General features: G+C 62.1%; 1 protein-coding gene across 28 annotated transcripts in view; it reads left to right on the top strand.

The window, feature by feature from the left end:
* LOC114022664 (signal transducer and activator of transcription 5B) overlaps positions 1-22,473 on the top strand; it is a 45,417-nt gene extending 22,944 nt beyond the window's left edge. For 10 of the 28 annotated variants that reach the window (XM_043536655.1, XM_037886643.2, XM_043536641.1 and 7 more), the window contains 19 exons: positions 8,834-8,924; positions 9,706-9,843; positions 10,671-10,827; positions 11,312-11,401; positions 11,678-11,852; positions 12,318-12,448; positions 12,543-12,694; positions 13,199-13,354; positions 13,832-14,011; positions 14,431-14,518; positions 14,595-14,717; positions 15,072-15,164; positions 15,691-15,897; positions 16,591-16,685; positions 16,776-16,906; positions 18,434-18,589; positions 18,908-18,959; positions 19,823-19,930; positions 20,088-22,473. In XM_043536655.1, the coding sequence (XP_043392590.1) occupies positions 9,716-9,843; positions 10,671-10,827; positions 11,312-11,401; positions 11,678-11,852; positions 12,318-12,448; positions 12,543-12,694; positions 13,199-13,354; positions 13,832-14,011; positions 14,431-14,518; positions 14,595-14,717; positions 15,072-15,164; positions 15,691-15,897; positions 16,591-16,685; positions 16,776-16,906; positions 18,434-18,589; positions 18,908-18,959; positions 19,823-19,930; positions 20,088-20,214 (2,349 nt within the window). In that variant the 5' untranslated portion in view covers positions 8,834-8,924; positions 9,706-9,715 and the 3' untranslated portion in view covers positions 20,215-22,473. Of the gene's footprint in view, positions 1-4,941; positions 6,647-7,009; positions 7,205-8,833; positions 8,929-9,705; positions 9,844-10,670; positions 10,828-11,311; positions 11,402-11,677; positions 11,853-12,317; positions 12,449-12,542; positions 12,695-13,198; positions 13,355-13,831; positions 14,012-14,430; positions 14,519-14,594; positions 14,718-15,071; positions 15,165-15,690; positions 15,898-16,590; positions 16,686-16,775; positions 16,907-18,433; positions 18,590-18,907; positions 18,960-19,822; positions 19,931-20,087 lie in introns of those variants that run through there. The other 18 variants (XM_037886652.2, XM_043536649.1, XM_043536656.1 and 15 more) reach the window with 10 other exon arrangements.
* The last annotated feature ends 1,438 nt before the right edge of the window (positions 22,474-23,911 follow it).

Below are 23,911 nucleotides of genomic sequence, written 5' to 3'. Positions count from 1 at the left end.
ATTAAAGCGCCACCAAGGTCTGTCTAATCCACGTCTGGGTTTAGCCACGATGGGGGCACTGGCGTTAAAGCAGAGATTAGGCTTCCCCAGGGCTTGCTAAACTGCCCGATTGCGTCCTCCCAACCGGATTACTGCCTGCAGAACTGCTCCTGCACAGGGGCTCTGGGCACGGCCACGAGAACCTCCCCCCTCGCCAAGCCCCCGGCGGCTCTGCTCCCTTGGGTGGGCTGAGAGTCGTTATCCTCAGCCAGGAATGAGATTCTGCACTGTGTTCCTTCTCCTGGAAAGGCCTGGCGCTGGGGTGAAGGGCAGCATTGCTTCTGGGGGGGCCCTTCCTTGGGCCCTGGCACCCAGTACCCAAGGGAGCCGGGTGCTGCCGCTGCAGTGCTCTTGGCAGCCAGGGGAGGGGAGAGGGAGCATGGGTCATCTGTAGCTGCCCCTGGGTCCCAGCCTCAGTCTTGTGCAGTCGGTTCATTGTGCTCAGAGGGGAATAATCCTGCAGCGCCTCCTGCTGCCAGGCGGCAGTTCTGCGTGTGGTCTGGGCCGGGCCTTCCTGCATACGGCTGCTGGGCAGGCGTTTTGGGCTGTGAAGAGCCCAGCCAACAGCCCAGCCTTCCCCACAGCCCCCTTCCCCAAACTGCTGCCCTGAAACCCCTGTGCCAGGGTTTGGGGCAGCCCCCTAGGGCACGGCTTAGTGCCACCCAAAGGCATGAACCCAGTGCCCACCCGTGAGAGTGCGCAGGCTCCCTGGCTGTGCAGCCAGCGTGGCACCTCTGCACAAGGGCAGGGTGTGGGCCGCGCAGGGCAGACTGGCGCGGGTGGCCTGGGGCTCCGCTGTTCTATGGACTCCCCTCTCCCTGAGTCTTTGCAGCCTCATCTGCACCAGCATTTCCCTCCAAACTGCCTGCCCCAGCAGCTCCGCGAGTGGCAGCAACAGGGGGAGGGCTAGTTCACAGAGGCCCCATATGCCTTAACCACCAGGCTGTCTACAAACTCCACGTGGGAAAACGGGGAACAAAGAGAGAGGGATGGAGACATGCCCAAGGGCACACGGGGAGCTTGGTAGTAAAGCTGAGAACAGAACCCAGAGTCCTGGCTCCCAGCCTGGCACTCAGTCCATTAGAGCACATGATTTTCCATGGCATAAGGACAAAGGATGCATTCATCCCAGGGCAGGAGCCAAACGAGCGACTCCGAGGCCCAGCCATCCTCTGGCTGCTGCAGCACAGCAGCTGTGTGTGTTTTCTAAACTCTCTGAAGAAACACTTCCAAGCTCTGCCGATCCATCCAGGCGTTCGCTCCCCGGCAGGCAGCCCCCCCTGCTCAGCAGAGGCTGGGCCTGCCGAGGTGTTGCGGTACAAACACGCTCCCCGGCTGGCTCACAGAGTTTGAAAGGTATCCCAGAGCATCTTGAATGCAGAGCTGAAGGAACCCGCTGCAAAGCCCAGTGAGGCTGCCCCAAGCGGATGGCAGTTACGCTTTCACAGGGAGAAGATCAGCGAACATTTCAGAGTGAACACTGCAGAGTCCTGCAGGGCCCAGGGAGTGCCCGAGATCTGCGGCTCTTCCCAGCCTTCCCTACCAATTCTCTTGGCAGCCCTGGATCGAGGAAGGAGGCCCCACAGGAACAACACACGCAGCTCAACACGCTGTCCACACCAGCTTCCCCCCAGAGTCGGGCGGTGTGCGTGGCTCCATCGCTGCTCCACTGCAGAGAGGGACCTGGCGAGGCTTGTCTGCACCCAGAGCCCCCTTTACAGGTCAGAGCCAGCAGCTGTTCCCTTCACCTCCCCAGGCATTGCACGCTGCCCGCTGAAACGCTCGCGCCAAGCAAGTGGAGACCCCAAGCCAGACCTAATTGCAGGGGCACTGAAACCTGGCTACCAGGGGACAGGAAATGCAGGAGCCGGAGTTGAACTCACCAGGTCCTAAGGGGAGCCAGATGTGCCTGAAAGAACAACCACTACTCACTCTGGAGCAGGGTATGTTTAGGAATTGCAGATGGGATGGGATGCGAAGGGAAGGCCTAGCCTGGAACCGGAGCGGACCTGAGCCCTGAACACGCAGGGCCCGATTTCCCTCCCTTGTTGAGTTTACTCTGGCGCCACTCTCAAGAATTGCCCTGCCCAGACGTACACCAGAGAGGCAGGGATCGGGCCCACCCCTCGGTGCAGCAGCCAGTCCAAGCAGCCAGGGTCCTCAGGCAGCAGGCCGAGAGCCGCTCTGCAGGGTCGCTCTCACTCACGGGAAATCTCTCATTTGCGGGAAATCTCTCATCCACTGAATGGCTGTTTTCAGTCAACTTCAGGTTTTGTTTGTGAGGAGGTTTCTCAGGGTGGCCAACTCCTGCGATTGCGTCAGATATCTTGCAGTACTTGATGTTTTTCTCAAAGCCCCAGCTCTTGGAGTCACGTGATTCCACAAGAATCTCCGCTTTCGGTCCTTTGTTGTGGTTGTACGTTTCTAGCCCTCCTGGTTGCAGAGAGAAGCTTGAAAACCCCCAAGTGGGACCCAATGGCAAAGCAAAGGACTCCAGCATTGATTTGTGGATTTTTGAACTAATTTCGGTATTTTGGTCTGACTCCTGCTTTCCGAGTACTTGACAGTGGTGAATCTGATCGCTGCCTCATGCTCACAAGCGGCTCTGGAGGAAAGAGATGTTTCCACTCCTCCTAGGAATAGACGAGACCTCGAAGGGTCCTCTAGTTCACCCCCCGCACTGAGGGAGGGTTAAGAATACCTAGCCCTCTCCCGTCTGAGAGGGAGTGTGGACTGCTGTTTGGGGGCTACGCTGGGAGGTAATGGGTTAGTTCCTCGCTTTGGGGTGACCATTGCTGGGCAATTGGATTTCCTGGCTATGTTTGGGCAGTCTTGCTCCCATGTCTCTTTACTGCCACAGCCATCATAAGAATAGCTAGACTGCGTCAAACCAAAGGTCCATCTAGCCCAGTATCCTGTCTTCTGGCAGTGGCCAATGCCAGGTGCCCCAGGGGGAATGAACAGAGCAGATAATCATCAAGTGATTCATCCCCTGTCACCCGTTCCCGGCTTCTGGCAAACAGGCTAGAGACACCATCCCTGCCCATCCTGGCTAATAGCCATTGATGGATCTATCCTCCACAAACTTATCTAGTTCCTTTTTGAACCCTGTTTATAGTCTTGGACTTCACAACATCCTCTGGCAAGGAGTTCCAGAGACTGACTGTGCGTTGTGTGAAGAAATACTTCCTCTTGTTTGTTTTAAACCTGCTGCCTGTTAATTTCATTGGGTGACCCCCAGTTCTTGTGTTAGGAGAAGGAGTAAATAACGCTTCCTTATTCACTTTCTCCACCCCAGTCATGCTGGCCCTGCAGAGGATAAAGAATTGCCCCATCAGAAGCTCTTTGCGAGGATTCACAGCGTATTCTCCTTGTTTCTCCTGCTGTTTGGATTCTCTCCACAGGTTTTTCTAAAAGGCTTGTCTACATGGGGTGTTATTCCGCAAGAGCCAGTCCTGATTAACTCCACTTTAAACTATTGGATTAAGCTAATTTTGGAATAAGAGCGACCACACATGGAGCTAATCAGGGACAGTTGAGCTACTTTTACTTCACACCCTGCCTGACTCCAGATGGATTTTACTGTGCAGACCAGCCCTGAGTGAGATGTCGGTATTCAGGCAGCGTCGTTACATGCCGGCAAAGAACGTGAAGGTCCAGGTTGGTTCAGGGTCTCACCTCTGAACTTTCAATTCATACGTGGCTCTTCAGAAATTTCAGGCAGGGAGCCAGTCCCCTCTCCGGTGTGTCTCTTCTCCTGTGTGTTTCTGGCTGATACACTATCGGGGAGGACAAGTGTATGTCGAGTGTGAGCTCTGAGATCCAGCCAATCTTTATTCCACTGCTTGGGCCCTGAGTGGTGGGCGGCAGAGTAGGACATGGGGTTACATATCGCCAGCATGATTACTGTGTGACTAGATCTGGAGCCTGAGCTATTGTGTTTCCATGGCAACTTTCATCCTGAAAGATCCCCAAGCACATTGCAGAGTGACCGGCCTCCTCTGAAATGCAGCCCTCTCAGGGGCAGAGCGCAGCAGAATTTTAGCAGCACAATGCAAGAGTGTCGAGACCGGAAGCGAGGAGCTTGGGTGCGGTGGTAGTGGGGGACTTCTGGAAAGCAGAGCGCTGGTGATGGGAGTTGGAAGGGCACCTGAGTTAACAGCGCTCCAGACCTTGTGAAAAGTACGGTGAGTGCTTAGAACGCGTCTTTCCCACCTCCGCTTCTCCAGGTGCCACGTTTGCTGGGCTATTGACTGAGAGGAGAGTGCCTCCTGCTGGAGCATTCATGTGGCAGCACCAGGTTTCTCTTGGGCTCTATCCAGCCCACTCTGTTGAGCTGGTGAACCCGGCCAAGCGTCGAGCCCGTGGGGGCACACGCAGAGCTGCTGGCTCTTGACGGTTGGGTTTCAAAGGCTTTGCCTGTAGCTGGGCCCTTCGCCTTTGTTCTCAAGAGGAAATATTTTATTTCCACAACTGATACTGTCTCTCTTCTGTGAGTGCGGAGCGGGCCTTGACGTTCCCTTCCCTCGCTCGCCTGGCACAGATCATTCCAGTGTGGGCTGTCTGGGGGAGCGCTGGCTGGGCTGTGCGGAGAAGCTGGTTCTTTGTCTCCAGCTGCAGTGAAAGACTGGCAGGGCGAATGCTGTGCTCTTCTGCAAGAGAAGAACAAAAACCTGTTGATGCACCAAACCTTTAGAGCAGCCTGTCTCTCCAGCACAGCTGGTGCCAGCTCTGCCTGAAACAAACGTGCTGGAAACCACAGGCAGACGTGAAGCGACCCAACCACACAGTCAGTTCCAAAGCGAAGGGCTTGCAGGCGACATGGAGGGGAGGTAAGGAGTTTACATCTCCATCTCCCCTGCCTGCACTGTCCCTGGGCCCTGGCGGGGTTCACCAGCTAGTCTGGTGAGCCTCTTAAAATTCCAGCCTCTGGAATCCTGAGATTCTGTGAGAATCTGTCTGAAGGGAATTTGTAGCCTCGTCGTTGCAGAGAAAAGCTTGGGACAGGGCACCTGATGGCTTTATCCACAGAAGATAAAGAAAGGAACCCAAGATCTATGTAGGGCTTGCCTCACGATTTCTGAATGCTTGGTTGGCCAGGCTGCTTAGCGAGCAGTCCCCTGGCCAGCGGGCTCTGGGCTGTCATCCCTCCTCTCCCATGAGCCCTGCCCCTTTATTGCTGGTGGGGCCCCTGCTGAGCTCCATAAGGCGCTGGGGGTGAGCGCAGCCTCCCAGAACTTCACTCCAGGTGCTACTTCCGAAGCATGCCCAGCCCGTCGGCCCCGGCTGTCCCACTGGGCGGCACGGAGGCTGCTGGGACTGGGCTGGTGGCTGAATGCTGCCAAGCAGTGAGTGCACAAATGATATTCAAATGGAGACGAAGGTGCAGCAGCCAGTGCCTGCTCGTGGGCTCAGCCTGCCAGCTGCTGGGGAGGCTGGGTAAACTCTGTGGCTGGCTCCTTGCACCCCACCCCTGACCCTGTGCTGTATTTGTAAGAACAGTGACCTTGGGGGGGGAGCCCAGCCGTCAGCACAGGCTGTGAAATGCTCACTGAGAAGTGGGAGAGGCCAGGCGGGCCGTGCGTGGGCTGTGAAGCACTGCGAAGTACAGCATGGCCCTGCTGGAAGAGAGACATTTTCACATGGCCTGATGGCAGTAAACATGCTTCCAGGGTAGGCATCGCCCATCCCCTCCAAGGGTGCTGTGTGTTCTGTGTCTTTCATTAAATGCCTCTCCTTGTCTCCTGCTGTCTCCCGCCCGCCCGGCAGGCTTGGGGCCCTGGTGTTTCAGTTCCTTGGGCAGGTCGGTCTCTCCTGGCATTGCCAGGTGCCCAGGGCACTTCTGGGTCCCGTAATACCAAAGCAGCAGTGAGTGCTGGTGTGAGGCGAGAGGGTCACAGCTCGTGTCGTGGCCAACTGAGTACGTGTGGTCTCTGCAGGCCTGAGGTCAGCCTCCTTCCCTTTCTTCTGTGCCCTGCTGAAGAGCAGCCAGGCACGGAGACCCCCAGGTGCAAACACCTGCCTGATGCCCTGCAGTGGGAAGCTGCCCCGCTGGTTTTATGGCCTGTCTTCAGCTGAGTGAGACACTTGTGCGCTGCCGGCCCCACGCGGCCTGGTGCTGGCGCTCCCAGCGAGCATGGCTGGATCTGCGCACGGCCGCGCGCTCGCAGCCGCGGCGGGGAGGAAGCTGCCAGGAGCCCAGCGCTTGCTGTTTGGTCTGCGAGAGGCAGCTGACGTTTTGGAAGGAAACAGTTGCTCTTCACTCCTTCCTGTAGCAGGCAGCCTGAGGAGCGGCCGTGCTGGGCTGCCACGCTAGGCTGTCCCTGCGGGCGCGACCCCTTCGCCAAGAGGCAGGATCCCCCTCGGTGCCCAGGGTCAGGGTGCCCAGGTGGCTGGCAAGGCGCTGCCAGGGCGGTGCATGGGACAGGGCAGAGCGCGGAGAACACCTGTTCCTGCCGTGAGTATCCCCGGCACTCGGGGAAGGGACCATCAGCTTCTGACCCGGGGCCGAGAGAGAGATTTGTCGCCAGGGCCACCGCTCTGTGCTGGAAGGAGAGAGTTTGCTGCCATCCCCCAGGCTCTCCAGCAAAAGCTTCCTGGCGCATTGGTGAGATGCCAGCATGGGAGGGTTAGGGGTCTGTATGGCACTCAGCTCTGCACAGAACCTTTCCTGTCCCCCCCGTCCCTCCCCCCGCATGCTCGCAGCCCCCACTGCTTAGCAGGAGCTTGGGATTCGCCATACGTGGCGTGAGGCTCAGAGCTGCCTCGTTGACGCTGGGGGGGAGTGCTGTGCCCTGGGGCCCCAGAACAGCTCACGCTGAGCTAGGGTGCCGCTGGGGTCCAATGGTTCGTAGCCCTCACTTTTTTCCAGTCTGACTTCGTCTAGCGTCCGCTTCCAGCCATGGGACTGGGTTAGACCTTCCTCTGCTAGACTGAAGGGCCCGTTATTAAATATTTGTTCCCCACATAGGTACTTACACCCCTGAACCATCTCAGAGTTAAGCTGAATAGACTGAGCTCCCTGAGTCTGTCACTGTAAGGCAGGTTTCTGAACCTTTCATCATTCTCGGGGCTCTTCTCTGACCTTTCTCCAATTTACCAACATCCTGCTGGAACTGTTGGTGCCAGAACTGAGCACAGGATTCCAGCCGGGCCAAACACGGAGGTAAAATAACCTTCTCTGCTCCAGCTCAAGGTTCCCTGTTTCTGCTGCCCGGGGTCACATTAGCACTTTTGGTCACAGCATCACGCTGGGTGCTCATGTTCGGCTGATTATCCCCCACAGCCCCCACTTTTTTTCGGAGTCCCTGAGAGTTCCCCTCCCGGAAGTGTGGCCTACCTCTAAATGGGGTGCAGGAGACTGGGGCCAGGAGAGACAGGGCCTGAGGGTTGAGGCCTGGGAACCAGGGAGGGAAATAGTGGGGTGACTAGTTCAGCAAGGGGTCTGGACTGAGAACCAGTAGGGCAGGAGGAAGGAGGCAAGGGAACCTGGGTATGGGGGGAGAACTGGGCTTGGCTGGGCAAAGGGGCTGGGGAGGCACCGAGGTTGGACAAGGGGATCAGGGAGGGAGCCTGGGACTGGGAACCACTGGGCTTGGGGAACATGGCGGGAGGCAGGAGGAGGCTGGGGGGAAGGAGAGAGACAGACTGGACTAGGAGCTGGCAGGGGGTGGGAGGGAGACGGGCTGATGGAGGAGATCACTGGAAGTGAGTGGAGACTTGGAAAGGAACTGCAGATGGGCGACTAGGACAGTCTGGGTAGGGGGACAGGAACTAGTTGGGTGAGGAGAATGGGACAGGGAGCCAGGGTGTGGAAGAGCCAGAACTGGGACAGGTTGGAGGGGACAGGACAGAAGAGGCCAAGCATGGGGGGAATGGGCAGCTGGGTTTGGGACCAAGAGAGCACACTCCCGTCCAGAGCCTGGAACCCACGGCTTCTAAGGCTCAGTGTTCCTCTGTGTCAGGAATGAGGTGAAACCACCGGCTAAGGGGCTCATCCCCCTCTAGCTTTGGTCCATGTACAGAATGACAACCTACTACTGCTGTGGGTTAACGCTTAGCTCAAGTGGCAGAGGTCTGTGTGGTGGATGTGAAGGTCCAACCCTGCTGATGACACCTGGGGGTTGACATGATGCCATGTGATGGAGTTCATGTCTGGGGGGTTGGCAGATTCTTCCCCAGTTCATTTGTTTTCCTAAAAACCTAGGAAATTGCACAGAGAAAACTGTTTTAAATGAATGTTGTTAAGGGTACGAAGTTGAACACAGCAGTTAGGAGGTGCCAAAGGAAGGTTGCCCAGGCATTAATTGTGGCATTTCCTAACTTTTCAGTGCTTGATTTGAACCCTGAGTCATATTCTGTAAGGTTGTCTGTGCTTGTGGTATTTATACCAGCACGCTAGGCTGGCGCTGCTCGCCCCGGCCCATGAGCTCCTCTCGTGTGCTTCATTGCGTCACCTGTAAAAACTCTCTGTCGGACAAGTTGTTTTTCCAAGACCTGTCAAGCTTGAAGAGGGAAGCTCTTGCTTTTTATAGGCGCTGGCTCTGTCCGGCCACTCTATATTTGCCTCCAGGGATTGCATTTGTTGCCGTGTGTGCTCTCGCCACAAGCCAGTTTAAATGCCTAAACCCCCAGAATAAAGTGCAAGGCAAGAGCATGGCTGCATGGTGCGGCCTGGGCCCAGAATAGAAGCTGGCACCTCTCCCCTAGTGTTTGGAGAGTCTGACTAGCCTGAAATAGCTCCAAGAATCTGATTTCAGAACCGACCGCGACCTCGCCCGTTTCTTTTCTCCAGAGTGTTTGTGTACAGCGGATAGCGGGCGTGTGCCGAGCGTGCTCCTGAACCCGGGCCCCCAGGTCTGCGTGCTGCAAGGACCCTGCGGGAGGCACGTAAGACCCCATCCCTGTGCTGTCTTGGATGAAGGGCCCTGAATGCTTGGTCATTTCACGCTCCCATGGCAGTTTAACAAGGCAGGGACCGTTCTGTAGCACAGCTGGGTGTCTCTGCCCCCGAGGAGCTGGACTGCATGGGCTGTACTGGGCGAACCCCCGAGAACCTGTGCCATGTGCATGTGGGTGATTCCTGAATGGGTGGGTGCTGGCCTGTTCCGTCACACCCTCGGCCAGCTCCTCCCATCAGCTGCTCAGGGAAGGTGGCCAGGGAAGGCAGGCGAAGGGCTGGGGAAGTTGTCTGGGCACTGGGAAGCCAGGGAAGGCGGCTGGGGAAGGCGGGCAAGGGGCCAGGCAAGGGGCCGGAGAAGGTGGCCGGGCGCTGGGGCGGACATTTCCTCTCTGCACTGGTCAGTTCCCCCTGTCCCCTTTTCACGATGGATGACTTCGCTTGCCTGGACCGAGGCTGAGCTCTCTGGGTGCGTGCTAAGGGAGATGGTTATTGCGTTGCATGAGATTACAAGGGAGTGTACATAACTGGATTCTTCAGCGGCCCCCCCGGGAGGCGGAGGGGGAGTCCGATCCTGGGTCCCCAGAAGCCTTTCCCAGCAGTGCACTGTGATGTCAGAGCCAGGAAGTCTCCCTCCCGCATTAGAATAGAGGCTGCCCTGGGCAGCCGTTGTCTGACGCTGCTCTAGGCTCATGGCACAGAGGGCCCTTCTCCCCCTAAGTGTGGACAGAGGGTCCTTGTCCTGATGGTGTCTCCTTGCCCCCCAGGTTCTGAACAATGGCTGTGTGGATCCAGGCCCAGCAGCTGCAGGGAGAGGCCCTGCGCCAGATGCAGGCGCTGTACGGCCAGCACTTCCCCATCGAGGTGCGGCATTACCTCTCGCAGTGGATCGAGAGCCAAGCATGGTAGGTGAGCCCGCCCCGCGGCTACCTGACGCACTCCAGTCGGTCCTTCAGGCCGTCGAGAGGAGACGTGGCTTGGCTGCCAGGTGCCCTGACAAACCCGTGTCTAAGGGGCTGGAAATGGGGCTGTGGGCCTGGCCTTACCAACCTGCTGGCTCCGGTCAGTGGTGTCTGTGGCAGATCCCCACTGAGCGCTACACTCCAGAGGCCACGGCACGTAGACCAGCTGCACAGCTTCCTCTCGCCTGTCCCCAGGCAGGGCCGAGGCACGGGGGCAGGGCCGGGAGACCCAGAGCTGGGAGCAGGCGGAAGGTTAAGGCTTTGCGAGGTCCCCTGGGCTGTTGGGCAGTCCTGGGATCTGAGAGCCCCACAGCTGAGTGGAGCCTGGCCGAACGGTTAGAGCCGAGCCTGGGAGTTCCTTGGTCTGGCCCTCCTCCTCCCTGTCCTGCCACCTGTTCTCTGAGGCCTTGGCCAGTCGCTGCTGCACTCCGGCCCTCACTTTCCCCTTACCCACCATGGTGCTTGGAGACGCCCCAACGAAAGGTAGGGCCCTCCCTGTCTGCGACCCACACGTCTGGTCTGGGGTCCTGGTGCAATGAGGGGCTGGCACTGTGCTGGAGGGCAGGGTCAGGGTCGGGAGGGCAGGGTCGGGGCAGGACTTTGCTCCCATTCGCTCTGGGCTTTGTGTGGTGGGTTGGCTGGATCATCCCAGTCGGCTGAGGGATGGATGCAGGGGGGCCTCAGTTGTGGGGGGGTTGGGTTCCCGTATTAGATGCAGTCCCTGTGCCGAGTTGGGCCCTCCCCCCACCCCCCGTCTCTCTCTGTGCCAGGGACTCCATCGACCTCGATAACCCCCAGGAGAACCTCAAAGCCACCCAGCTGCTGGAGGGGCTGATCCAGGAGCTGCAGAAGAAGGCAGATCACCAAGTGGGCGAGGACGGGTTCTTGCTGAAGATCAAGCTGGGGCACTATGCCACTCAGCTGCAGGTCAGTGCCCAGAGTCGCAATGGGGCGGCCTTTCCCTTGTGTCCTGCCAGGGGCCGGTCACTCCCACTGGGCACTCCCCCGTGGGCTGGCCAAGCCTGGCGCGTAGCAAGGGTCTGGGACAGCGGCAGAGTGTGTGATGGCAGGTGCCTGGTGCCCGTCGCTCCCCTCTCCTCACCACGTGGGACCAGCGCATGGCTGAGCCCCTCCGTCCCCTGGCATGTCGCAGCCCCCCCAGCCGCTTCCGTCCCCCGCAGGCTCCTCGTCTGTCCAAGGGGAGCTGCCGTCCTGGCACAGGCTGGCTGGGGTGACCCCCATCCTCCCCCACGTGGCCTGGGGGCAGGGATGCTGGCAAGGTAGGTTAGGGCAGGAGCAGCCCCCCCGCCCAATGCCCATGGCACCCCTTTTCCCCCAGCCTGGGGCGGTGAGAGCCCCTGACTGGCCCCGCTCTGCGCCTGGCTCAGGGCCTTTGCTTTCCCTGCTGCAGAACACGTACGACCGGTGCCCCATGGAGCTGGTGCGCTGCATCCGCCACATCCTGTACCATGAGCAGCGGCTGGTTCGGGAGGCCACGAACGTGAGTAGCCAGGCAGGGGGGCCTTGTCTCTCTCCCCGTCTCTCTGGGGCCCCAGGGACACTGCCCCAGCCCAGCCCCGACGCTGACTCTGCTGGGATCACCCTGGGGCCCCGCACCCCACCCTGTGCACGTGGCTCCAGCCACTGCCCCATGGCGTGAGCCTCGGCCTCCGTGCTCTGGGGCCCGTCGCTGCCCCCCCGGCCGCCCCTGCAGCCCAGCCTCTCCCTGCCCCAGGCGTGGGGGGCACAGCACTGACCTGGCGCCCCCTCTCTGCAGAGCCCCTCCCCGGCTAGCAGCCTGGCGGACGCCATGTCCCAGAAGCACCTGCAGATCAACCAGACCTTCGAGGAGCTGCGCCTCGTCACCCAGGACACGGAGAACGAGCTGAAGAAGCTGCAGCAGACGCAGGAGTATTTCATCATCCAGTACCAGGAGAACATGCGCCTCCAAGGTGGGGGGATGGGGGGCGCTCGAGCCATGGGGAGAGGGAGGGGCTGTGGGGTTGGACTGCTGGGGGCAGGGACCTGCCCTGAGATCCCGTCCTTGGGGAGACACCAGCCCGTGCCAGCAAACGTGCCGAAGCACTGGCTCCGGCTGGGTCCGGCGGGGGCTGCAGCTGGCGCGGGGGAGACTCTGCCGTAGCATCTGGGGGGGCATCATCTCACCCACCCGCCCACTGCACCCCCATGAGGAGGCTGCAGGTATCTGAGCACTCCCAGGACGGTTCCCCTCCCCTCGCAGTCCCATGGGAGTCCCCAGCTCAGCACCGCCCCAGCGGCTCCGTGGGGCCCGGGGAGCGAGTCTCCCCCCACCCCAGGGGCAGGCCTGGCGCAGGGGTTCTGGGGATGCCACCGAGGGTCGGGGAGCCCCCGGGGCAGGCGGGGCTCAGGCCTAACGCTCTTGGCCTCCTCCCCAGCCCAGTTCTCCCAGCTCTCCCAGCTGGGCCCCCAGGAGCGCATGTCCCGCGAGACGACGCTGCAGCAGAAGAAGGCGTCGCTGGAGGCCTGGCTGCACCGGGAGGCCCAGACACTACAGCAGTACCGAGTGGTGAGTGCCGACCCGGGGGGCCCCACTCCCTGCCCTGGTGCCAGCAGGGGGCGGTGACGCCCCCGTCCCCCGCTAACACCCCGTCCCCTCGCAGGAGCTGGCAGAGAAGCACCAGAAAACCCTGCAGCTGCTGCGCAAGCAACAGACGACCATCCTGGACGACGAGCTGATCCAGTGGAAGCGGCGGCAGCAGCTGGCGGGGAACGGCGGCCCTCCCGAGGGCACCCTGGACGTGCTGCAGTCCTGGTGCGTCCCCCCTCCCAGCCCTGCCGGGAACGGGGCTCGCGGCCCTGTGGGAAATGGGGACTGGGCACCCGGGAGCTGCCGCTTGGCCCCATGGCGGCTGGCTGGGAAACCAGCGAACGGTGCCGCCGGCAGCAGGGAATCCGGGGGAGTCACCGTGCTGCCCTGGGTCGCAAGAGGCAGCCCCAGGGGTGACCCTGGCGGGTGACGCTGCCCTCGCTGGGGTTGTTAGTCCAGGGCACCAGGGGTCACCTGCCCCCATCGCCAGGGACGTGGGACTGGATTCCTGGGGCGGCTGAGCTCCCCACAGGGCTAGGCTAAGGCCGGACCGCGCCAGCCTGGGTTGGCCTGGCTCGGCCTGGACACCGCGGCCTGGGGGGTCCCCGTGGGGGAGGCGCAGACAGGGAGCCCCATGACCAGCAGACACGGGACGCCACGGCCTGGGGCTCTGTGATGTCCCTGGGCCTTGCCAGAGCGCTGACCTGGCCCGGGGGCCCCTCGCCCCAGGTGTGAGAAGCTGGCCGAGATCATCTGGCAGAACCGGCAGCAGATCCGTCGGGCCGAGCACCTGTGCCAGCAGCTGCCCATCCCGGGGCCCGTAGAGGAGATGCTGGCTGAGCTCAACGGCACCATCACAGACATCATCTCCGCCCTGGTGACCAGGTAACGCGGGGGCAGAGCCGGGCTGTGTCTGACTGCCCCACACGGGCTGGCAGAGCCAGGCTGGGTCTGGGCCGTCTGCCTCACACGGGCTCGGGGGACAGAGCTGGGCTGGGCCATCTGCCCCACACGGGCTGGCGGGGCTGAGGCTGAGCTCAGGGCACAGTTGGGAACAGGCTCAGACTCTGACCCGACCAGGCAGGAACTGGGCTGCAAGGGGCCGCGGGCCGGCTAGGTCGGGGGGCGGGGATGCCGCTGGCACTGCAGGCGGGTGGCGAGAGAAAGGGGCTCGTGGGGCAAGCGCTCTGGGTGGGAGGGGACCTGGCTCGGGGACTTGGAAGGGGATCTGGGCGCAGGTGCTGTGAGCCAGGGCGGGGGTGTGGTGGTGTCGTTACCCCTCCCCGCACCTGGCGGTTGTCGCTCCGGCCCCGGGGCCCATCTCGCAGCCGCAGGCCCCGTGACGCTGGCTCCTCCCCCCAGCACCTTCATCATCGAGAAGCAGCCCCCCCAGGTGCTGAAGACGCAGACCAAGTTCGCGGCCACGGTGCGGCTGCTGGTGGGGGGGAAGCTGAACGTGCACATGAACCCGCCCCAGGTGAAGGCCACCATCATCAGCGAGCAGCAAGCCAAGGCCCTGCTGAAGAACGAAAGCACCCGCAAGTAATGCCCCCCCGCCACTCGCCCGGGGCAGGTCCTGGGGGACACCCGAGCTGGCCCTGCTGAGCCACGCGGCTCCTGTTGAGTCCCGGGGTAACTTGTGGGCTCTGGCAGGACCCTGTGGGGCTGGTCCCTTGTTCTCTCTGCGTCCCATTGCTCACGTAGCCTGGATCCCCTGGAGAGAGCCCAGCCCAGAGCGTGGCTGGCGCTGCCCCCTCTGACCCCCGGGGTATCGCTGAGTGGAGGGAGGGTCAGCCGCACGCCTGTGGGGCTGGCGACTGGCCCCTTTCCCAGCACCCCCAGTGGCGTCCCCTGAGCTGCCCCCCATGGTGACTGTCGGCACCGCCCAGCCCCCCCCATGCCCCCTGGCCGTCGGAGCTGGCCCAGTGCCTGGCCCCCCTCACCTGCCTTTCCCATTGCAGCGAGAGCAGTGGGGAGATCCTGAACAACTGCTGCGTGATGGAGTACCACCAGGCCACGGGCACCCTGAGCGCCCACTTCAGGAACATGGTGAGAGCCGGGCCGCAGGCACCGCCCCCGCCCCCTGCCCCCACCTGCCTCTCACGCTCTCCCCTGCCTCCCGCAGTCCCTGAAGCGCATCAAGCGCTCGGATCGGCGCGGCGCCGAGTCGGTGACCGAGGAGAAGTTCACCATCCTCTTCGAGTCGCAGTTCAGCGTCGGCGGCAACGAGCTGGTCTTCCAGGTCAAGGTAAAGCTGGCACCGCTGCCCAGGGGCCTGCCCGGCGCTGGCACCGCTGCCCAGGGCCCTGTCCGGCACTGGGGGCTCCAGGAGCCCTTCTGGGGCTGGTGTCAGGCTTGGCTGTGTCGCCCGTCCCCAGGACGGTCCCTCCGGGTTGAGGGAGGGACACAGGAATTCCTTGGTCACGAGCTGGGGCAGCCCTGGGGGGCGCAGGGTCCGTGGGTGGGCATGGAGGCGAGAAGCACAGGGGGGTTTGGTCTGATTGAGAGTCGCCCAGCGGCAGGTGGGGGAAGGGCAGGAACCGGAGCTGGGTCCAGCCCCCACCCCGCCCCACACTCAGCCCGGCCCTGCCGGTTCCCACAGACGCTGTCCCTGCCCGTGGTGGTGATCGTGCACGGGAGCCAGGACAACAACGCCACGGCCACCGTGCTCTGGGATAACGCCTTCGCCGAGCCGGTGAGCAGCCAGCGCCGCCGGTGGGCAGAGTCCCACACCCGGGGGCCTGCCCCGCTTCACTTGGGGCCCCAGATGTGCATTGCCCTTGGGCCCCCACATCATCAGGTCCCTTGGTCTGGGCCCCCCGCACCTGGCCCCTCCTGCAGCCCTCTCTGTTCTCGCCTGGGCAGTCTCCCATTCCTGCCCTCAGCTGGCCCCTGCACCAGGAGTTCTGGGGGAGGGAGGCACACGGGGAGGGCGAGGGGAGCTCTGGGAGTGGGGGTCGGGGGCGCAGGGGGGTGAGAGTCAGGGGGAGGGGGACAGGAGGTCTGAGGAGGAGGGGGGAGCTCTGGGAGTGGGCGGTACAGGGGCAGGCGGAGGGGGACCCTGGAGGGGGCGCAGGGGGTGAGTGCCACAGGAGGGGGGCACTGGGGTAGTGCATGGATGCTGCTGGCTCCTGGGGCTGGAGCTCTCCCCGCTGGGTTCCCTGCCCGGGTGCGGCTGGAGCCCCCCTGACCCCAGGCACCCGCGCTGCCCCCTCCCGCAGGGCCGGGTGCCGTTCGCCGTGCCCGACAAGGTGCTGTGGCCCCAGCTGTGCGAGGCGCTCAACATGAAGTTCAAGGCCGAGGTGCAGAGCAGCCGGGGGCTGACGAAGGAGAACTTGCTCTTCCTGGCCCAGAAGCTCTTCAACAGCAGCAGTGGCCAGCTGGAGGAGTACAGCGCCATGTCCGTCTCCTGGTCCCAGTTCAACAGGGTGAGCCGCGCCGCACCGCCAGCCTCTGCCGGGGGGCCCCGGCCGGGAGGGCAGCAGGGGTGCCAGCTGGGGGCGGGGCGGGGGAAGGGATCCTGTAGTAGCCGAGTGGCATCACTTGTGGGTACTGGTGAGATGCCCCAGCAGTGCACCTCCCCCCGGGCTACTGGCCAGGAGTGGAGACTTGCTGTCCCATCGGGGCAGCCTGCCAGGAATCCCTTTGGCACAGGCTGGGAGTCGCATCTCGCTGCAGAACAGCGCATGGCATGTGGGAAGGAGCAAGAAGCAAATGGTGCTGACAGGCTGCGAGAGACGGGACGCTGGCCCCAGCTCACACTGACACTGGACCAGCCTTCCCCTCCCAAGGAAGCAGGCGGGGATGGTGGAAATCCGTCACCCTCTGGGTTAGGGGCCTGGCACACTTGCACTGTGCCACTCTGCTGCCTGCCTCCCTCTGACTAGCACGGGAGAGATGCCAGGCTTGCCTGCGCTGGCAGGACTGTGCCCCCAGCTGCTCCCAGGAGCAGAGCCTGCTCACGCAGTGCTCATCGGGATGCCTGCAGGCACGTTAGGTGTGCATGAATCCCTGGTGCCAAGCCAGTTCTCCCTGTGGCCAGAGTGGGGCTGGGGGACGGGAGTGGCTGTCGTAGGGCATGCTGGGCTCAGAGATGCTCACGGTCTTTTTTCTTTACCCAGGAAAACTTGCCAGGGCGGAATTACACCTTCTGGCAGTGGTTCGACGGGGTCATGGAGGTGCTGAAGAAGCATCTTAAGCCTCACTGGAACGACGGGTGAGAGCCTCCTTCCCGTAACAGCCAGCACGGCACAGCCCCTCCTTCCCCCCGACTGCCAGCCCCTCACCCCCCTTCTCTGTGCTCCAGGGCCATCCTGGGCTTCGTCAACAAGCAGCAAGCGCACGACCTGCTGATCAACAAGCCGGACGGGACCTTCCTGCTGCGGTTCAGTGACTCCGAGATCGGGGGCATCACCATCGCCTGGAAGTTCGACTCACGTGAGTCAGGGTGGGCCAGGGCAGCCTGGAGCCACATCCATGCCTAGGGCTGGAACAGGGCCAGCTCAGCCCTGGCCCGTGAGTCAGTTCATGACCCGTGAGCTGGGCATGGTGCAGAACAAACCCAGTCATCATGCTGGGCCAGTTCCTGCTTCTGGCTCCTCCTGTTTGGAAGGCCGGCTGTGCTCCTAGGGCAGGGGCAGGCAAACTTTTTGGCCTGAGGGCCGCATCGGGTTTCTGAAATTGTATGGAGAGCTGGTTAGGGGAGGCTGTGCGCCCCCAAACAGCCATGCATGGCCTGGCCCCTGCCCCCATCCGACCCCCCCCCCCCACCTGCTTCTCGCCCCCTGTTCCCTGACGGCCCGTGGGCTGTAGTTTGCCCAGCTCTGTCTTAGAGGTTATGCTGTGCTGATTTGTTACCGATGTCAGGAGACTAGATAAAGGTGCTCAGGCCAGGATAGCGTAGCCCCCTTCCCATGCAGGACCAGGCTATGCTGGTGCAAGCCCTGCCCTGCTGTCTAACCTCGGCTATGCTAGGGTGGTTGCACCATTAACTATACCAGCACGACTGGCTAGGGGACGCAGGCCTCCACTGGCTAGCTGGGAGCTCTGGAGAGCCATTGGAAAGGGTAGCTTTGGGTTTTCTCTTTTTAGCTCAGAACACGTGACCTAGGCTACTCCAGGCTGTCACAATGATTCTCTTCCCATTTATGAAATCCAGGGCAGGCCCTTGTGCGGCGGGTCCGTGCTGAGCAGTTCGGTAAATCTTCTAAAGGGTGTTCTGTCATGAGAGCTGTGTTTAAAGAGACCTATGTGAAAATACAACCAGAGCAGAGTGCCACTCGCAACGAACTAGACTCCATGTTAACCCTGAAATAGCCTCACGGCTCTGCCTCGCCTCTGGCTCTCAGCTCAGCTTGGCCCATCACAGGAGAGTTTTCAGTTCACTTTGGTTTCTAGTTAGTTTCACTTAGTGGATCTGTTGTGTCAGATGATGTGTTGCAAGGGAGCGGGTGAGCTCAAAGAAAAGCTGTTTTTATTAACTTGAGATTTTAAACAAATATGCTCGTGAAACATGTCAGAGGAGTTTTTACGCCCTGAATGCAGCGGCAGCCCTGGCGCTCCGCACGAGCCGGTGGGAAACTCACGGGACTTGAATTGCAAGTCCGGCGATATTTGGTTTTTTTTCTTAAAGCCCCAGCTCCCGGATTCAGGGGATTCTGTGAGAATCTCACCTTTTGTGTACACAAACAGTACATTTCCAGCCCTGGGGGATGCAGGGAGGGAATCCTAAAGCTCAAAGGCAGAAGGTGGAGAAAAAGAACCCAACGCTGATTCTTATTGGAGGTCTCATGATTTTGAAGCCAGTCTCGCAGTTCCTCGAGGCCTGACTCCCAGGGGCCAGCTGTGCCGCACTAGGGCCTGTCTTAAGCAGCATTGTTCTTAGGCCCCTCTGCGGCACGGAGGAGACCCGTGGCTCTGGGCTCTGCGTTTCACTGTCGTATCTCTCTGCTGTTGCGTTTCTAGCTGAGAGGATGTTTTGGAACCTCATGCCCTTCACGACCAGAGACTTCTCCATCCGCTCGCTAGCCGACCGCTTGGGTGACCTCAATTACCTCATCTACGTGTTCCCTGACCGGCCCAAGGACGAGGTCTTCTCCAAGTACTACACGCCGGTTCTCTGTGAGTGCGCCACGCAGCGCTGGGCCCTGCACTGGCCTGTGTTCCCCTCACCCTGCGGCAGGCTCTGGGGCTGTGCGAGCTGGCCCCAGCTCGTACCCCTGAGGGCCTGGCCCGTTAGCAGCCAACGGTTCCTCTCAGTGGTGTCTGGCCTCATGGCACAGAGGCCCGAACCCGACGGTGCTGATGGGCTCTCCTGCTCATCGGAGTCCTCGGGCCGATCGGCTGCTAGCCCAGGTGACATTGTCGGGTCAGTGCCTGGAACGTCCCCTGGCCTCTCCGTGCCTTAGCGCTGTCTTCTCTCTCTCGCCCTGTCTGTAGCTAAAGCCGTGGATGGATACGTGAAGCCACAGATCAAACAAGTGGTGCCAGAGTAAGTCCGTCTGGGCGTGCGTCTGTCTGTCCATCTGGGCATGCGTGCGTCTGTCTGTGTGTTGTCCTCGGCCCGTGTCTCCCTCTTCCCCTCCGTTAACACGCCTTGTTGAGGAAATGTCAGATTCTGAACCAGTGTCCCAGCCCCGAGTCTCTTCCGCAGTCTTGTCCCTTACCAGGGGAGGGGCCTGCGCGCTGCAGGCACCATGGGGGGCAGGGGGGAAGCTGTTTGCCCTGTTGCTCACAGGGGGCAGAGCAGGTGGCCAGGGGAGGAGCACTCCAGGCTGGCAGCCCCAGCAGGCGGCCCCACAGGCTGCAGGAGGAAGTGATGGGTGTCGGGATCCTATGGCAGGGCTGGAGCCTGGCTCTGCGCTGGGTGTGCGCCGCACTGGGAGGATTTAAAACACCCCTGAGAAGTGAACTGGCTATGGGGGTGTTTGCTGGGCACTTGGGAGGGGCTGGTATGGGCCGAGCAGGATCTGCACAGATGAGGCCGGCTCTGATTGTGGCCGTCCCCACCGACATGGCTTCCCCTGGACTGCGTGGGAGGGTGTAAAGCACCATCGACACAGCCGTGGGTACGGCCTCCTTCCCCCCGGCCCCAGGGAGCTGAGGACGGCATCGATCCAGGAGCTGAAACCATGTGAAATCCCTCAGCCCCCTCAGCTACCATCAGTAGCCCAAGGCCACGGGGCCGGCAGGACAGAAGTTGCCATTGCAGCCAGGGAGAGGAGCTGGCAGAGTGGGGCAGAGCTGCAGCCTGCCCTTCGGTGCAATGCCTCCTCGCCTCCCCACTCTCATCACCCTCCCCATGGCCCTGGCGGCCCCAGCCCAGCTGACGCGCCGGTCCCTCATCTGTTCCAGGTTTGCCAGCGCCTCCGGGGATCCCGCCGCCGGAACGGTCACCTACATGGATCAGGCACCGTCACCGGCCGTGTGCTCCCAGCCGCATTACAACGTCTACCCGCAGAAGTAGGTGCTGCTCCTTCCCCAGGCCTGAGCCGCGTTCCGGGGGCGAGGGGTTCCCCCGTGCTGTGGGGGGCATTTAGCTGGAGCATGCTGCTCCCGGCCCCTTGGCATGGCTATTCTGGGATGCCTCCCCCAGGCTCGCCCTGTCTCTCTCTCTCAGCCCTGACTCCGTCCTGGATCCCGAGGGCGAGTTCGACCTGGACGATACAATGGACGTCGCGCGACACGTGGAAGAGCTTCTCCGGCGGCCCATGGACACTCAGTGGATCCCCCACAGCCAGTCGTGACCCTGTGCCGTGGTACGGCCCCAGCCCGGCAGCCGTGTCCCTGGGAGACGATCCGGGGCGCGTGCCCCGTGGAGAGCAGCCCTGTGTTCGTGTCTCTGTGCGTGGGCCCATGTGTGGGGGGTGCTCGTCCGGGGGCTTTGCTCTGTGCCAGCTGCAGTGTCCATGGCTGCGCTTGGCTCTTTGGTGTTTATCCCCGTGTACTAAAGGCAGTGGGCTTGTCATATGGTTTCCCTGTCTGTTCCTTTGAGGCCTGCCTTCAGCTTCTCGCTTCTGCAGCGCTGCTCCTCCCCGTGCAGCAGATCCCTGGAGCCCCATGTGTTTCAGTGCCCGCTGGACTCGGATCCCTGCCCTTGTGCCCAGGGGCCTCTCAGCGTGGGGGGCGGGCCTGGGAGTTTGTTTGCAGTAATTGTCACATCTAGGAGTTCCGTGTTCAAATTCCTTCCTTTTGTTACCAGCTCCCCCGTCCTGGGGGGCGTGTGCGTGCGCGTTGGGTCCTGTTTGTGTGCACAGAGACCTGGGGGCAAAGACTCTTTCTTCTCAGCCTAGGCAGCAGCATCTGCGCCTTGGGAGTGGCTTGCTGGGAAGGCGCCCCTCCAGGGCCCTTTTCTTCTCCCGGTTCCTGCCTGGCCCGTGTCCACTCAGCCAGTGGGACGCTGCCCTTCCCCTACGCCTACTGGTGCGGGGTGTTTAATAAACCCTGAGAGGAAGGAGGGGGTTCCAGATGGACACGACTGCTCTGTGTGCAGGAGGAACGGGACTCCCGCCTGGGGTCTGGGTGAGGCGCGGCTCAGGCTGGGGTGAGAGGCTGCCGGTCCCACCCCGGGTGCCCTCCCTCCCCTTCGACATTATTTTTCTACGGCTGAGTAAATAAAGCACAGAATATTTTTTTAACACAAAGCTCTGGATTCCGCGTGTCTCTGTGGGAGCATCAGCTCTGGGCTCAGCAGCCAGCTGACGTCCTGGGGAGGGGTCAGACAGAGCCCCTGGGGCTGGGGCTGTCGGTGGGCCGGGCAGCAGGTGTTTGAGCCCAGGGCTGAGCTGCGCCCTGTGCGGACGTGCAGGGGAGGAGCTGCTGTGGGGGAAACGCTGCATTTGCCAGCTGGGTTCAGTGGTCAGACTCCGTGGAGGAGGACAGGGGAGTTGTGACATTCCTCCCCCTGCTTTCTAGAGGACTTGGAGTAGCCCCCAGATGATCGACTGGCCCCACGTGGCCCGAGGCAGCAGGCGCTGAACCTGGCTATGGGCGTGCAGGGGCCCCAGCCAGGCCCTCTCGGCCCTCTGCTGCTTTCCTGTGTTCTGAGTGCCCTGAGCTGCGTGAGGGGAGCCGTGCTGCTGGGTCAGCCCTGAGCCACGTCTTGCCCAGCGCCCCGTGAGCCCAGACCCAGAGGCACCGTGCTCGTCGCCTGGCAGGCTTTGCAAAGGACGCTCCCCAGTGCGTCCTGGGCCGTGGCCGCGTGAGCCTCTGGCGAAGCGGCGCGAGGGCCAGGTGGCTCCCAGCACAGACACCATTTGCACCAGTGCTGTCTGTCCTGGTTTGAACCTAGGACCAGCTGCCCTGGTGCAAAGTGTGTCTGCCCCTGGGCATTGCACTAGTCACTGAAATCCCCGAGGCCTGGACGCAGGCAGGGCACGTGGGGAGGAGGCCGGGGAGCGTTGTCCGAATGGTCTGTCCCTTACCTGTTCAGTGCTGCAGGCAGCGGGGGCAGCTGGCGTGTGAGTGTGTGCTTAGCTCGGCATTGCTGCAAATCCTGCACGTGGCCTTTCATGTGCGTAACTCCACAACCCCCTGCTTTGCCAGGCTGCACGCCCGCAGGGCAAGGGCTGGGGCTGCCCCGGGCTCCTGGAGCGCTGGGCTGGCTCCTGCAGATAGAGCTAATATCATCCTGAAAACAAACACTTCCAGTCTTTTCTTTTTAAAGAAAAATTCTCTTGCCCAAGCCCCGGCCAGGTGGGGGTGCGTTCTCGCCTTTTGGAATCACAAGCAAATTTCAAAGAGAAGCAGGAAACGCTCTGATGCGAGGTGGGACACCCGCAGGTTAAAGATCACGACTCTTGTAGAAAGGAAAAAAAAATATGATTTTAAACCCAGCCCCGGTGAAACTTTTTGATAATTTTCTTTAAAAACAAAACAAACCCAACCCCCCCCCCCCCCCCCAGAAAACCTTGTATGTGGAAACTGAATTATTTCAGCTGCCTCCTCTTCGTGTTGCAGGCTGCTCCTGCCTCGCGCAGGGCACTAATAAAGTATTGTCGACTCTGCGGGGGGCTGCAAAATTGTGTTTTTGTGTTTACAATACCGGCCTCATCTGCCCTGAGCGCTGCCCCCATAGGCCCCAGGCGCCTGGCCCCTGCGCCCCACAGCGTCTGGCCCCCACGGGTCCTGTGGGCCGCACGCCGCCCAGCGGGGACGGGACCTCCTGCTGGGCCGTTTCTTAGCCTCCAAACCCAGTGCACAGCGGCCTGCGGGACTCCCTGCCACAAGAGCCGGCTGCAGGAAGAGAGCTGGATCTTTAGCGGGCGAGCGTGAACGCACGGCACGGCTCTGCCGGGGGGGCAGGGATGCCAGTCCTCCTCCTGCTGGCAGGGGCAGGAAGAAACTCCTTGGGGGGGCAGGGATGCCAGTCCTCCTCCCGCTGGCAGGGGCAGGAAGAAACTCCTTGGAGGGGCAGGGATGCCAGCCCTCCTCCCGCTGGCAGGGGCAGGAAGAAACTCCTTGGAGGGGCAGTGGACCTTCCACTGCACGGGCTGGGCTTGGCCTCAAGTTGGCGCCAGGAGCTGGGGCCTGGGAGCCCGGGGCTGGGCCAGGCGGGCAGTGCCTGCGTTGCTGGGCTGGGGACGGCAGCTGCTGCCTGGGCAAGGGGCCTTGGAGCCGGGGATTGTCGCTGCTTTTTCCCGCTGTCTCCGCGCTGGGGGTGTCATGGAGGCAGGGGAGGAGCAGAGCCGAGGGGCTCATCGACCTGCCGGCTGGCAGCTGGGGTTGGGTTTCTGCCCAGAGCTGTAGCCTCCTGCCCGTCACCATGGTGTCTGGGCCCCTGCCCCTTAAAATAGAGAGCAACTGCTGACTCCCTGGCGGGCTCCTGGGGGCCCCAGCTCTGCTCCCATTTGGAGGTGAAAGCTCTGCTGGGGGTCTCAGGTTCGCTGTTTGGGACGTCGGGGCCAGGGGGGCAGCGAGTCGCTCCCTGGGGCAGAAAGGCCAGTTCCAGGGGGAAGGTTTGGTGGCGTCTCCTGCCTCTGGCCTCGCCCGGCTCCCGGGGATGCCCGGAGCCCTTGGCCCAGCATGCTGCTCTTAGCGCATTCGGTGCCCCCCATCCCTGGCCCGGGCCCCCCCCACCTCTGCCGGTGCCCCGCCCTCCTGACCCCTGGCCCGGCACTCCCCCCCAGCTCTGCCGGTGTCCCCCCACTCCCGACCCCCGGCCCCCCTCCCCCAGCTCTGCCGGTGCCCCCCCACTCCTGACCCCCGGCCCGGGCCCCCCCCAACTCTGCCAATGCCCCCCCACTCCCGACCCCCAGCCCGGGCCCCCCCCCAACTCTGCCAGTGCCCCCTCACTCCCGACCCCCGGCCTGGGCCCCCCCTCCCCCAGCTCTGCCGGTACCCCCCCACTCCTGACCCCCAGCCCGGGCCCCCCCCAGCTCTGCCGGTGCCCCCCCACTCCTGACTCCTGGCCCGGACCCCCCCCAACTCTGCCAGTGCCCCCCC

This window comes from Chelonia mydas, chromosome 27 (genome assembly GCF_015237465.2).
Source record: "Chelonia mydas isolate rCheMyd1 chromosome 27, rCheMyd1.pri.v2, whole genome shotgun sequence".
Taxonomy (NCBI): domain Eukaryota; kingdom Metazoa; phylum Chordata; order Testudines; family Cheloniidae; genus Chelonia; species Chelonia mydas.
This window is presented reverse-complemented; position numbering and strand designations above follow the sequence as displayed.